The sequence below is a fragment of the Megachile rotundata genome, chromosome 16 (genome assembly GCF_050947335.1).
Source record: "Megachile rotundata isolate GNS110a chromosome 16, iyMegRotu1, whole genome shotgun sequence".
Lineage (NCBI taxonomy): Eukaryota > Metazoa > Arthropoda > Insecta > Hymenoptera > Megachilidae > Megachile > Megachile rotundata.
The window spans coordinates 6,381,880-6,396,157 of NC_134998.1; the positions used below are offsets into that span (position 1 = coordinate 6,381,880).

At 40.1% G+C, this 14,278-nt stretch overlaps 1 protein-coding gene and 1 long non-coding RNA gene across 7 annotated transcripts in view; one reads left to right on the top strand and one right to left on the bottom strand.

The window, feature by feature from the left end:
- Positions 1-14,278, bottom strand: part of Cad87A (cadherin 87A) — a 104,504-nt gene that overhangs the window by 6,060 nt on the left and 84,166 nt on the right. The window contains exons 5-16 of one of the 3 annotated variants that reach the window (XM_012280126.2): positions 5,339-5,556; positions 4,577-4,834; positions 3,339-3,473; positions 2,968-3,160; positions 2,565-2,875; positions 2,336-2,494; positions 2,078-2,265; positions 1,803-1,965; positions 829-1,273; positions 561-752; positions 230-483; positions 41-173 (exon numbers count right to left, since the gene is read on the bottom strand). In XM_012280126.2, coding sequence (XP_012135516.1) covers positions 41-173; positions 230-483; positions 561-752; positions 829-1,273; positions 1,803-1,965; positions 2,078-2,265; positions 2,336-2,494; positions 2,565-2,875; positions 2,968-3,160; positions 3,339-3,473; positions 4,577-4,834; positions 5,339-5,556 — 2,649 coding nt within the window. Of the gene's footprint in view, positions 1-40; positions 174-229; positions 484-560; positions 753-828; positions 1,274-1,802; positions 1,966-2,077; positions 2,266-2,335; positions 2,495-2,564; positions 2,876-2,967; positions 3,161-3,338; positions 3,474-3,560; positions 3,708-4,576; positions 4,835-5,338; positions 5,906-14,278 lie in introns of those variants that run through there. The other 2 variants (XM_012280123.2, XM_012280127.2) reach the window with 2 other exon arrangements.
- On the top strand, positions 3,022-6,652 carry LOC143266052 (uncharacterized). Of its 4 annotated transcripts, none has more exons than XR_013041057.1 (6): positions 3,022-3,162; positions 3,262-3,980; positions 4,556-5,079; positions 5,151-5,661; positions 5,718-5,947; positions 6,046-6,652. It is a non-coding gene; the product is annotated as an uncharacterized LOC143266052 (long non-coding RNA). The 4 variants fall into 4 exon arrangements; XR_013041056.1 differs by having other exon boundaries at positions 5,718-5,815; positions 5,848-6,652; XR_013041055.1 differs by having other exon boundaries at positions 3,262-4,445; positions 5,718-6,652.

The following is a 14,278-nucleotide window of genomic DNA, read 5'->3' on the forward strand; positions in this document are numbered from 1 at the left end:
ATATAATTGTATGCTATATAAAAGTGTATGCAATATGGACCTCTTCCTTGCTGTAAAGTGGGTGCTGTCGTATCGCTTACAACAATGGTGATACTTATTGTGGCTGCAGTGTCACGGTCCAAAGGCCTAACTACTGAAACTTGACCTGTTGCACGATCAACAGCAAAGAAGTCCTGCAAAATATAATTAAGTTACAAGCATGAAAAGTAGACTTCAATGTTGAACATACCTTAAAAGATTTACTGTCATTCACTCGTTGGCCGTTTCTATCAATTGCTGTGATGGGTTCAGAAATGGCAAAATTTAGTGCCTCTAAACTAGCACTGTCTGGATCAGTGGCTTTTAGCGTGGTAAACACTGTACCAATGGGAGTGTCTTCTGTGACTTCGGCTCTTTGCGTTTCAGGAGTAAAATATGGGGCTTTGTCATTGCTGTTTTCCACATTTATCATTAATGTCGTTGTTCCAGTTAAACTGGGAGTTCCTGCAGAAAAAAGGTTAGGTTGTGATGGTTAGGTTACATGATAATTACATGATACCTTTCTTCATGTGTTCACATACCTTTATCCAATGCTATAACCTCTATATGATACGTATTTTTATTGTCATAGTCTAATTTTCTAAATACTGTTACAACGCCTGTGGTTTCATTAATTGTAAAATCATCAAAAGCTCCCTTTTGTATTCTGTAGATCAGCTCTGCATTAATCCCTGTGTCAGCATCTGTGGCTGTCACCTCCTCTACTATCGTCCCTGTATAAAACATAGAAAATTATAGTAGATGATCATTTATATTTCAAGTGTAATTATTAACCAAATCCAGGCATACCAATTGGTGATATTTCTGGTATACTAGCAGTGTACAGGTCATGTGGGAAAACTGGCGCGTTATTATTGACATCACGGATTGTAATGTTGACAGTAGTGGGATCCACAAATATCCCATCATTTGCTTGTACAACCAGTGCAATCCAGTCATGAGTCGAGTTTGTTAAATTGAGTAGACCTTTTCTTTTTACTGTAATTTCACCAGAATCTTGATCTATTGCAAAAAAATCCAAATCATTGCCACCTACTATTGCATATGTAATTTTAGATGTTTTGTCTTTGTCTCTGGCTTGTACTATTAACTCAGGCTCAAATTTATCGGCTCCTTCATCTATAACGGCGCGATATTTGTCTTGCAAGAAGCGTGGCGGATTGTCATTGGCATCTGATAAGTTAATGCGCAGCGAAACGCTTGCTGTTTGTCCCTGACCATCGTCATCAGTTGCCTAACAAAGAAGAAAATAAATATTTGAAGCATTATATTTAATCTTACTTGCCTTATTTTATTTATTTATATAATACAATCACATCTTAAAGATGTATTGCTGTATAGGAAAAATGAGATAGTGAAAAAATTAGTAATGAAGAAATATAGTTTTTAATGAGTTATTAATGTATAAGATACCTAAGTAACTCCACAGTAGTTTACTAATTTATGTACATTTATGCAAAAAACTGTGTAGTGCACGTCGAAGAACAAATACAATCACATCTTGTAGACTTATCGCTGTACATGCAAGAAAAGGAAAATAATTCAAAATTAGTAAGAAAACGACTAAGATAAGTAAAATTAGTAATGATTCAATTTGGGTAGTGTACAGATTTTGAGGGTTAAAACTGTACATGCAAGATCATTACATGCAAGAGAATGAAAATCATTAAAAATTAGTAAATGAATTATACCCTCCATTTTTATCTATCGCAGAACAACAATCAAACCATTTACAAGTTATTCAAATTTTTTTACATAAGTACCTTATAGGTGAGGAAATATTCTGTCTGCTCCTCATAATCTAAGCAAGGTGATGTTCCAGGAGTTGGACAAGGAGCCACAGTGATAGTTCCAGTCTTACGGTCTACAGAAAAGTGTTGGGCACCTTGTCCTAGTAACTGGTACGCTATTCCAGCTGTACCAAATCTAAAATACAATTTTTTATTAAGCTAACGTAGGTTCTGTAGCTTAACCTAGTCAACCTAGGTTCAATAGTTAATTAGGAACATTTAAGAGTTAAGTTAGGAACATTTCTCACCGTCCACTGTCCCTGTCTTTGGCAGTGATTGTTATAACTGGCATCCCTGGAGATGCAAGTTCTGAAATTACAGCTGTATACGTAGGACTACTGAATGTTGGTGAATTATCATTTACGTCAGTAATGGCAATGGTTACAGTTGCAGTGGAGGTAAGTTTAGGATTTGTGTGAATTTCTTCTGCAACAACCTAAAAATTGCATTGTTATTTATAAATTATGCTACCTAAATTATAAATGTGCAGTTGAACAAAAACTTACAAGAATGATGAATTTACGTTGGTTAGGATTCTCATAATCAAGAGAACCATTCGCAACGCGAATGTTTACAGACGTACTTCCAGTAGCCACAGTTGGCTCAATGGTAAATGCACCATCTGTAATATCTTCTAGACGTAAAGAGAATACTGAGTTCAACCCCTGCAACAGAAGTAGATTATAATTTTATTATAATTTCATGCTAAACCACTTCATGTAAAGTGGTACTTACAATGTCAGGGTCTCTGACAGTCATGTCTAGATTACGCAAAGGTGTACCGTTCATTACATTTTCTGGAATTTCTATATTGTACTCGCGATGATTAAAAGTAGGCGGTTCATCATTGACATCTTTTATTGTCACCGTTGCTTCTGCTGTTGATACTGTTAAATTATCATTACCCGGAATACCATCAATTAGTTCACGTGCTTTCACTTTCAATTTTAGTACTCCTGTTGAATCCTTTAATGCTTCTCTGTTTAGAGGCTTCGCTGTTCTTAATTCTCCTGTCTCATCGTCCAGAAGGAAATAGTCAAATGGATCTAAAAGGTAGCAGAAAATATGCAAGATTTTGTATAGATGTTATAACATATTTAACTTTAAAGGTTAAGTTTGGTGATTCAACAATACTTACTGTTGACTAATTCATAAATGATCTTCCTTGGCAATCCTCTGTCTCCATCTCTAGCTTTAACGGTCATAACCAGTGTACCAATTGGAGCATCTTCATGTACCACACCGGTCAAAGAGTCTAGAAATTCTGGAGGACTGTTCTGAATATCTCCCACCTTGATTTCCACTCCTGTGGTCTCATTGTTCAACCCATCCTGTAAGCATATATAAATAATTAAAAAGTTATTACAATCTTATAACAGTTGTAAAGAATTCATAGCTTAACATCACTTAACGCAATATGACATTTCACCAGAAACATTATGAGGTTTGGTATATTACATTAAAGTGATGAGAGCACAAGAGATTAATTAACTTGGAAGCTTTACTTACACTTGCTCTGAGTAACAGTTGGTAGAAAGGTCTCTCCCTGTAGTCAAGTGGTTGTTGCAGCACCAAGGCACCCACATACGCATTTTGACTTCTCTCTACATCCACTATACCAAACTTCTCGCAAGCGTCGAGAAACTGTAACAGAACCGTAAACTTGATTCCAACATTCTGGAGGGTTGGCTGCCCGCGATACTGCGTGGTATTTGTTTAAACGTATCTTACATACAAAACGGGTGCTAATATGCCCAGAACAGTCAAGAAAGGGAAAGTGAAAGAAACAGCCGTAGAACAGAAGCTGATTATTCGATAATAATCCCTGGAAAGGGATGGACAAGAAAGATGAGAATAAATGAAGCCAACAGAGGGCATGGAAAATAGGAGGTGAAAATACAGTGGTAACGGAGGAAGGAGAACATCCGGGGAACGAAATCGGATTGGGGAAAGTAATGAAGGTGATAAGCACGCTAAAGGGTAACAAGGCACCGCTCTGGGGCAGGATAAGCAATGAAGTATGGAAATATGGAGAAGCAGAGCAGAAGATAGTACGGTGTGAGAGGAGAATAGAAAATAGGGATAATAACTTCGTTTATGGGAAAAGGAGAGGTTATGAACCTGAATACGATCAGTATTCGATTAAGTTAGGTTAGTTTACCAACTTCATTCATGGGAAAAGGAGAGGTTATGAACTTAAATACGATCAGTATTTGGTCAGGTTAGATTAGGTTAGTTTACCAATTTTATTTATTGGAAAAGGAGAGGTTATGAACTTAAATAGGATCAGTACATGGTTAGGTTAGGTTAGTTTACTAATTTCATTTATGGGAACTGCAGAGTTTATGAGCTTGAATATGATCAGTATATGATTATGTTAGATTAGGTTAGTTTATCAATTTCATGTATGGGAACAGCATAGGTTATGAGCTTGAATATGACCAATATATAGTTATGTTAGATTAGGTTAGTTTATCAATTTCATTTGTGGGAACAGCAGAGGTTATGAGCTTGAATAGGATCAGTATATGGTTAGGTTAGGTTAGTTTACCAATTTCATGTATGGGAACAGCAGAGGTTATGAGCTTGAATATGATCAGTATTCAGTCAGGTAAGGTTAGTATACCAATGTTCATAACTGTATCGTTTCTTCTTTCTAAACATTTTCAAGTATCATTCCGTGTTTTCTTAAATGTGCCATGCAATTAATTCTTGCATATCTACAGGTGGTAGCCCTAATGGCTCACCTGTGGCTGCGGGACGCAGGTGAGATCTATGGTGTCGCCCAACATGTCGGGGTCCATCACCCTAATCCCCGGAAGAATGGTCGACCCAACTGGAAGGTCCTCCACGGCCACGGCCTCGTATGGCACACCCAGGAAACGCGGGGGGTTGTCGTTCTCATCGAGGACGATAACGAACGCGTCAACGCCGACGATGTTCGGTTGCTGACCCGCCGGGACTTCGTCCTCCAGTGTGATGCGAAAGCGTATCGTGTCGTATTCCTGAGGACAGAAAGTTTCGTAAACAAACTGCTGTTGAAGAATACGCGTCAATCAAGGATAGCGAGTTAGCCTGCTGATGGGAGCTATAAAACAGAAAGTGCGCCACTCGGGGATGATTGAAGAGGGAGAACAAAACGGAGGTGATCGATACGGGTAAATCCAGGAGATATCTCAGAGGAGGGTAATCAACGTTTCAGGGCGCACCTGGAAACGACAATGCTGAAGGGAATAAGGATGCGGTTCAGGTAGGTGGATTCGCCAGAAGGCGCTTGGACCAGCATCTAATAGAATCTGTGGTGATGTAATGTTCTTCTAGGTGAGTGGCGGCATCTGTGGTCGTACAATCAGCTATTTGTTCAAGGCTTAACGCGTTCAACTCGGGTGAAGCCTCCAGGCCATCAATCTAAGCGAACCCTCTGTCCAAATGATGCTTTAACCATTGTATTAATACAGTACCAACGGGTGTTTTCTCTAAATGTTAAAGTGAAAAGAAAAAATACGCACCTCACGATTTAAAGGTTTGGCCAATTTGATAACGCCAGTGGTTGGTTCTACGACAAAGTAGTCCGTTAGTTGTATACCATATTTCACGGGCGATCCCTCGGGATCATGGCCCTTAAGGACAAAAACTTCCGTGCCAACTTTGGTCGATTCCGACAGTGTCAGACCTGCGGGATACCCTCCGCCCTCCAGGATAGGCGGCTCGTTTACATTGTTAGCGCCTGAAACAATGGAGAAACGTTTACTCGGAGATTTTAGCAGAAATTTCCTTGGGAAAAATCTGGGACGATGAATGTAAACTGATTTTTCTTTCTGGCATTTTTGAAGTAAGTTCTTGTTAAATATTTTTGGGTATCCACATGTTACAGGTCTTTGTTTGCAGGTCCATATATGCCTAGGTCCACGTGTGGATAGGTTCACATATTTCCAGGTCCACATATACTCCCAAGGCCACATATTCCCAGGTCCACATATTCCCAGGTCCACATATTCCCAGGTCCACATACCCCCAGATCCACATGTACTCCCAGATCCACATACCCTCAGGTCCACATACTCCCAGGTCCACATACTCCCAGGTCCACATACTCCCAGATCCACATATACTCCCAGGTCCACATACCCTCAGGTCCACATACACCCAGATCCACATGTACTCCCAGGTCCACATACCCTCAGGTCCACATACCCTCAGGTCCACATATCCTCAGGTCCACATATACTCCCAGGTCCACATATCCTCAGGTCCACATATCCAAACCTCCACATCTCAAGCTCCTCCATCCCCCAAATTCGGACAAGTCCCCAAACACATAAATCTTCAAGCTCTAATACCCATAAGTCCTCATATTTCTAAGTCTCCTCCCTAAGTCACCAAATCCTTACCTCCCCACATTTGCATCTTCCTATCTCCCAAACGCCATAAAAATCAAATCCCCGCACTCTCAAGCGTCCACATCTTTAAAACAGTGATTTCTTCATCGCGAAATCGAATTTCTCTAGTGACACGTTAGCGTAATTTGAACCATCGAACAAGCAGCGTAATGGGACCCGGGTGTGGAGAAGAAGCATCAAGAAAAAAGACAGTAATGAAACTGAGGATAAAAGAAAAGCTTGCGGAGAGGTATACGACAAAACTTCTCCCCCGCATCGGTACATTCAACGGAAGTATCATCTTAGACTTGTTAATGCAATTTCCTTAAAAGCTCTCACGATATATCACCGCGTTAACGTTCTACAGGGTGTTTCAAAAATTGCGCGATCCTGACAAACGTGATTTTTATGGAAAAATAAAAAACCTATAATGTTTAAAACTAATTTTATTTTGTGTCTGTTACTATTTGGAAATTTCATTTTTTAACCAGTAGAGCGCAACGTAAATAGGCAGACGAGCGATCTGCATGCCGCAAATTCCCGTAGCTGACTGTTATTAGGTCGTCGCACCGAGGCGACTGGAGATGTCAAATAGTCGAAGCAATTTGTCCGGAAGTATTTATTACCTGCCACGTACGGCTCTTCCGGGGAAGGAAGAGGTTAGGTACGCTGGATCGCATTCGTTTCTACTGAACCAGAAATAACACAGAATGGAATTTAATAATCCCCATGGAGGGAATTTACAATCTTTCGCATTATTCGCCCTTGATGTGTGAACATGAAGCATGGAGAATGTGCCGTATACGAAGGGCGAAGTGGATGTGGTGCATGCATTGGAAAGAGTTACACTCGTGCATGTTGGGATACTTTAGGGGAGATAGCGATATATGGAGGTATATATCACTTATTTATTTTTTGTTGGAATGTTTTCAAATTTAGAGATTTAGGAATTTGGGGTTGTGGGCATTTGGGGAGGTGGAAAGTTGGGGATGCAAAGTTTTGGGGACGTGGGGATTTGGGGACGCAGGGATTTAGGGGACGTAGAAATTTGGGAATGCAAGGTTTTAGGGACGTGGGGATTTGGGGATCGTAGAGATTTGGGGACGTAGGAATTTGGGGGTCGTACTGATCTGAGGATGCAAGGTTTTGGGGACGTGGGGATTTAGGGACGTAGGGATTTGGGGGTTGTAGAGATTTGGGGACGTGGAGATTTGGGGGTCGTAGGAATTTGGGGATGCAAGGTTTTGGGACGTAGGAATTTGAGGGTCATAGTGATCTGAGGATGCAAGGTTTTGGGGACGTGGGGATTTAGGGACGTAGGGATTTGGGGGTTGTAGAGATTTGGGGACGTGGAGATTTGGGGATCGTAGAGATTTGGGGACGTAGGAATTTGGGGGTCGTACTGATCTGAGGATGCAAGGTTTTGGGGACGTGGGGATTTAGGGACGTAGGGATTTGGAGGTTGTAGAGATTTGGGGACGTGGAGATTTGGGGGTCGTAGGAATTTGGGGATGCAAGGTTTTGGGGACGTAGGAATTTGAGGGTCGTAGCGATCTGAGGATGCAAGGTTTTGGGGACGTAGGGATACTGAAACGTAGGGACTTGCGGACGTAGGAACCCAGAAGTCGTAGCTCAAAACATAGCAATTTCAGGTCGTAGTGATTAGGGCACATAAATACTTTTATACATAGGTATTTACATAATTAGAAATATAGGGATTATCGGTCTAGGTAGAAGGAATAGTAGGCTCAAAAAATGAGGATGGAGTCCTCCATCCGGGACCTGCTAGTGCACTCAATAATGCATACTAGCAGGCCCCTGTCTTAAACAGGGCACACCGTACCTATTTGTAGGCGTCGGAAGACTCAAACACCTGCGAGAAAGTTTCTCGATCTCCTGCGCCATCTAGCGGCAATGCGCGCAACCATGAAAGCGCCTCAAGGGATTCGGTTTGACTACTTAGGAACATAGAGCATTTGAAAAATCTGCAACTTAAGAGAATCATACACTTGCAATTTTTGAAATGACATAATTTAGAAATTGCACGTCACAAAAATCAAGTGTAGAATACATAAAAATAGAACCATGTACAAATAAATTGAAAGTCCCTCACCGATCTCCAATGATTTTTATTCTTCCGAACTTTAGTTCAAACAAATTATTCTTTCTCCAAACGAACGAGTTCAGTTATTTTTTATTGGAATTGTACATTCAAAGCGGTAGTGTCCTAGTTGGAAAACTTTCATCGATTCGTTTCCCCGATAAGAAAAGCTGTGCATCGAAGACAAAACCTTGTCCATTTCTTCTGGGACACAGAAGTTCTGTAGAGTAGCAATTTAAAAGAGGTTCTGTATTTAATCAATGGATTCTGTACAAGCAAGGCTGTATGGACGATTTACGGACGATTCGAATCGACTGAAAAAGAGAGAGCATCGGCTGCGAATAAATTTGTCGAGTGTGTTCGTGTCGACATGGAAAATATTACAAGCTGGCAGCGAATCGGCGAAAAAAGAGAGAGAGGAGAAAAATTAGTCTTGTCGACCGGGCTGACGTTCGAGAATCGATCCTGAAACTTATCGAAGCTCATCGGGTAATAACTGCTGAGATGACGAAGAGGATCCTTGGATTCGATGTGTTATATATTGACTTCGCTCTCTTCAGCCCGTTCGTGTGATCTCGTAAACCTCCTTCAACGGTTTTCCCCAATTTCGAGATCCTCCTACGTAATACAGCCGCTATCGACTATCGGTAAATGTATCGATTGTGATTCGTATCTATTGATACTTAACGATACATCGATTGTATTGATATTAGTGGCAATCAACTACTATGTATAATTTTATCATTCATATCTCGTCAGGTTTGTTCAAATTTCAGACCTAACCTAACCATACATGCAGTTAGGTTACTGACAAGTTAGGTTAAGTTAGATTAGTCCAATTTATTTGACGTTAGGTTAGATTACTACAGATCAATTAGGTTAGGTCAAACTAGTCCAAATTGTTTGACGTTAGGTTAGATTAGTACAAATCAGTTAGGTTAGGTCAAATTAATCCAAATTGTTAGACGTTAGGTTAGATTAGTACAAATCAGTTAGGTTAGATCAAATTAGTCCAAATTGTTTGACGTTAGGTTAGATTAGTACAAATCAGTTAGGTTACGTCAAATTAGTCCAAATTGTTTGACGTTAGGTTAGATTACTACAAATCAGTTAGGTTAGGTGAAATTAGTCCAAATTGTTTGACGTTAGGTTAGATTAGTACAAATCAGTTAAGTCAGGTTATATTAGTTCAAATTGGTTGACGTTATGTTAGATCAGTGCAGGTCTGTTAGGTTAGGTCTGATCAGTGAAAATTATTTGAAGTTACGTTAGAGTAGTACAGATCTAGTTACATTAGGTCAGTTCAGTACGAGTTATTTGACGTTAGGTTAGGTTAGTACGAAGTACTTATGTTAGGTCAAGTTAGTGTAAATTGTTTGATGTTAGGTTAAATTGAAACAGAACAGTTAGGTTGGGTTTGATCAGGGCACATTGTGTGAAGTTAGGTTAGATCAGCATTACGTTTGAACATTGTAAGTTGAGATTGTGTTAGGTGAGATTGAATTAGATGGTCAGGTTAGGTTTCTTCCGTACTTTCTATCACTCTCTCAGTAATTATATGGCGCATTTGAAAGCGTCACGCGTGCACAGAGATATTACGGTGATTGGGTCCGGTGTAACGCGTTAAACCGTGACCGTGTCCGTTCGATCGGAAGGTTAGAACACAGAGAGAGGGGCTTCGCCTCCGGGTAAAGTGGGATCCGATGGTCGGCTAGCTACGTCGACGATCGTCCATTTGAAGCGTCGTTGAAAAGAGCCAATATTCCGTTCGGTTGCGCTATGCAGAGTTCGATTCATCGGGGAATTCAATTAGCGCCAGTTGCCGGAAACCTCAAGCAATTTGCGCTCAGCCTCCGTCCCTCTTCTCGCCCTTTCGCCTTCTCTGTCTTTCTATATTTCCCTCTTCTTCCGTCCGCCGGCTCTCCTTTCTCTCTTGTTGTTACGATTCCACGTCTGTTCCCAATTTCCAACCGATTCTCGCTCCGTTTATATCTGTCCGTGTTTGATCCTTCTTCAGCCCTCTGATCGTGTGTTACCAGCTCCGGATATCCGTGCGTACTGTCCGCCCTGATATTCCATTTGTGTCCACGTTCGAGCCCTGACAAATTTGCCTGACTTTTTCCAACAAGATACGTGCTTCCAGACACTCTTTATTTTATCACGATTCCGGGATACTGCGGGTTTAGGTAGCGGTAAAGAAAGTATATCGGATATGTCTGATGTCGGCTGAGATAAGACATATCTTATGTCAACTATGTCTTACGTCCAATAAAATATGTCGTATCTCTATGCCGAGAATATTAGAGACGGTAGAACTAGCTCCAAATGCATATGATCTCATTTTTTCTCTTTACACTTAACCAGGAGAAGCATCCAAGGGGAATCATAGCAACTCCCATTCAAATTTCCCGCCAAATCGAGGCAAATGGTGCCCCATCACTCTTAGGCTATACCAAATCTCTTATATCTAGATAAATGTGAATTCTATCAATACAATTTCGCAACAATTAATCTTCTATTACTTCAAAAACTATTCCCAACATGTCAAAACACTGTTCACAACTTTTCGCCCGTAAAAAGTCCTCCACCCGAGACTGCTTCCCGCCACAATCGGCCATTGTAAAAAAATGCTTGCGTCAACTGCACAGCACAGTTTGAGTAGCTCGGCAGATTACGTGAGCTTGCAATCGGTGGAGCAAACAGAGGATCTCGCAAACGCGTGACACGGTTGCGCCTGCGGAATGGCAGATAAAGGGCTGCCAGCGTATAATTACCTCCCTTTTAGCCGGTACCGGGCGTAATCTTTGTTGGAGTTTGAGAACGGTGTTGGTCTTTCGTCCATTGGCCGGTTATTTCGTCTTCCACCCCCCGGGCGATCTCCCGATAAAGTCTCGGGTTTCTTCTTGGCACGAGGACCTCGCGGCCCGAAACTCCGCGTTGCCCGGTGGCCAAGGGTCGCTTTGATGTCGAATGGCGGACGCAAGTAATTTGTTTTAGGCGAAACTGCTGGCCGGGAACGCGTCAGCAACCGGTGGCATGTTCTTTGATTACGGTGCGTTGGACATGTTAATTTCTGTTGGGCCAGTTTCGTCTGGCGTCAAACTCAGACGGACATCCTGTCCACGGCACAAAGCTCCGTGTCGCTCGTTTTTTCTGTTTGTCGTGGAAAGTTTGTCACTCGCTGATGCCACGTGAACTTGTTTATCGCCTGGACCTGCTTTCCGACACTGTTTGTCTTGTTGGACGAACTGCTGATTAACAACCTCTGATTGTCTGCTTTAAACTGAGGTGCGGGACGTAATTAAGAATCTTGGACTTCGTAATTGGGGGATTATTGAGTTGTTGAGTAACTAAACCTTTGACAGAGTTTAGATTCTTATCTTGCTTTGAAGTTACAATTCAGACGACGATTTTCGATTAAGAGGTTGGAAGTCCTAATATTATCGGGGTGGTCATTAGTTCTGAAATATGCATGTGCAAAACCGACATAGTCGGTTCGGTGGCTTATATAAAATAATTCAGCATATTTGGTATGCTCCACGTTAACTTTGGTCTAAAATTATAGGCAGATATATTATTGACAGAATTTGATTTTAAAATAAAGAGATTCGTGTACTTGAAGATTCGGCATAGTCGGTTCGGTGGCCTATACATAACAATTTGAAATTTTGGTTAAATCAGTGTTAGATTCCGGTTGTATTTGATAGATGTCAACCCCTAAATACGTCCACAAGCCTCCTATCTACTAAACTTGATCGTCCAATCCAAGATTCGTATACTTGAAGATTCGGCATAGTCGGTTCGGTGGCCTATATATAACAATTTGAAATTTTGGTTAAATCAGTGTTAGATTCCGGTTGTATTTGATAGATGTCAACCCCTAAATACGTCCACAAGCTTCCTATCTACTAAACTTGATCATCCAGTCCAAGATTTATATACTTGAACTTCCGGCATAGTCGGTTCGGTAGCCTATATATAACAATTTGAAATTTTAGTTAAATCAGTGTTAGATTCAGGTTGTATTTGATAGATGTCAACCCATAAATATGTCCACAAGTCTCCTATCTACTAAACTTGATCATCCAATCCAAGATTCGTATACTTGCACCGGCTTAGTCGGTTCGGTGTAATTTTTGAACTTATGCCTACATTCTCCGATCTCTAGCAAAGTGTTAAACCTCCGCCTGTTATTTTCGGTTGTTCTACAAGCCCGAGAAGTTCGATGATGATCCTCATTAGTGTTTCAGACTCGATGAAAGTTTCTAGACTGCTTCTTGAACTTTTAATCAGTGTTCAAACCTGGCAATCTTCGATAAATTATATTTGAGAAGGCAACATTCATCGCCGCTCTTCTCTTGTTAAGTAAACGATTTATAAACTTGCACGAAATTAAAATTTTCAACATTTGTCTCTGGTTTTAAAATATTTGCCTCTCCATTTTTTATGACGATGTCGAATGTTATATTACAGTCGTAATTGGCTGAGCGTGCGTCGGAATTTTCCCGTTTCTATTTATTTCTGCTGAAATTCCAACTTATCAAACGATACGGTTCACATTACTTTTTCTGCAGATTATATGTACTGCGGCTTATTAAATCTGCTCGGACTGTGTCTACAAAAATCCGTGTAATATAACTTTGTACCTTCTACTATCTCTGTTTTATGCTACCTCCGTTTTATGTGTAATTATAATTTATTTGGTCAGAGCACGCTCTGTGCATATGAAATGTCAGGTTTCAAAAATAACAGAGTGATTTGATGACAGAAAAGTTACGGAAAATTCTGCTGCGTGGAAACAGGTTAAGGATACATTTGAGGCGTCTACGTTAACAAAATGGCTGACTAAGCATCAACAAAATGGCTGGCTAATCGTCAACAAAATGGCTGACCAATGGTCAACGAAATGGCTGACTGATTGTCAACAAAATGGCTGACTATTCTTCAACAAAATGGCTGACTACTCTTCAACAAAATGACTGACTATTCTTCAACAAAATGGCTGATCAATCGTCAACAAAATGGCTGACTAATCTTCAACAAAATGGCTGACCATAAGCTTCTAATTTATTTGTAAAACTAAACAGAGTCTAATACAACTTTGCGACAAAAAACTATTACAAAATGGCAATTATTTTACATGAATTTTAATATTAAAAATTAAATAAGAAGGCTACATAAACAATTTATCAATCTTTTTATTACAAAATGGTTGCCTGACAAAAAAGAGATGAATTTTTCAGTAACATAATTGTTCAAACACGAATTTTGAAATTAAATACAATGAGTATAAATCCAACTACATATCGACCTTCTAAAAATATATATGTATTTCGATTAAAAAGAATGATGTCGAAGAGATAACGCCAAAGTTGGAAATAAGAAATAGCGAAGAAAAATTTATAGGAAATTGAAGAAGTTTCTCCTTCAAGCCTGATGGCCGCCATCATGTCAGACTGGAAAATGAAGCTGGATGAAACTTGAGAAAGAACATACAGAGTTCTTTGATCTTGACGCAGCTAATATGCAGTCTGTTTTAAAAAAGATGTGCTGTGTGAAAATTGCAAATTCTCCGTGTTAGAACCTTCGTTTCAGGATATAAACGATTAAAATTGGATATCCAATTTCCGGGGAGCTCGTGGAAGCTTCCTATAGGGAGGGTGGATCGGGAGATCTTGTTCTTCGGAATTCATTAAAAAATTTAATTCGTGAAATTTACTGAACTTCATTCTATATATCATATTGTTAAATTTCCTTGTTAATTTTTTAGGTTCTTTAACTTCCACTGTGATTTATTTAAGTGTGTTACATTTGATGAGCATTTGTAACAAAATGGCTGACCAGTGGTCCACAAAATGGCTGACTCATCATCAACAAAATGGCTGACCAGTAGTCAATAAAATAGCTAACTAATCGCCAACAAAATGGCTGACTAATCATCAACAAAATGGTTGACCAATTATCAACAA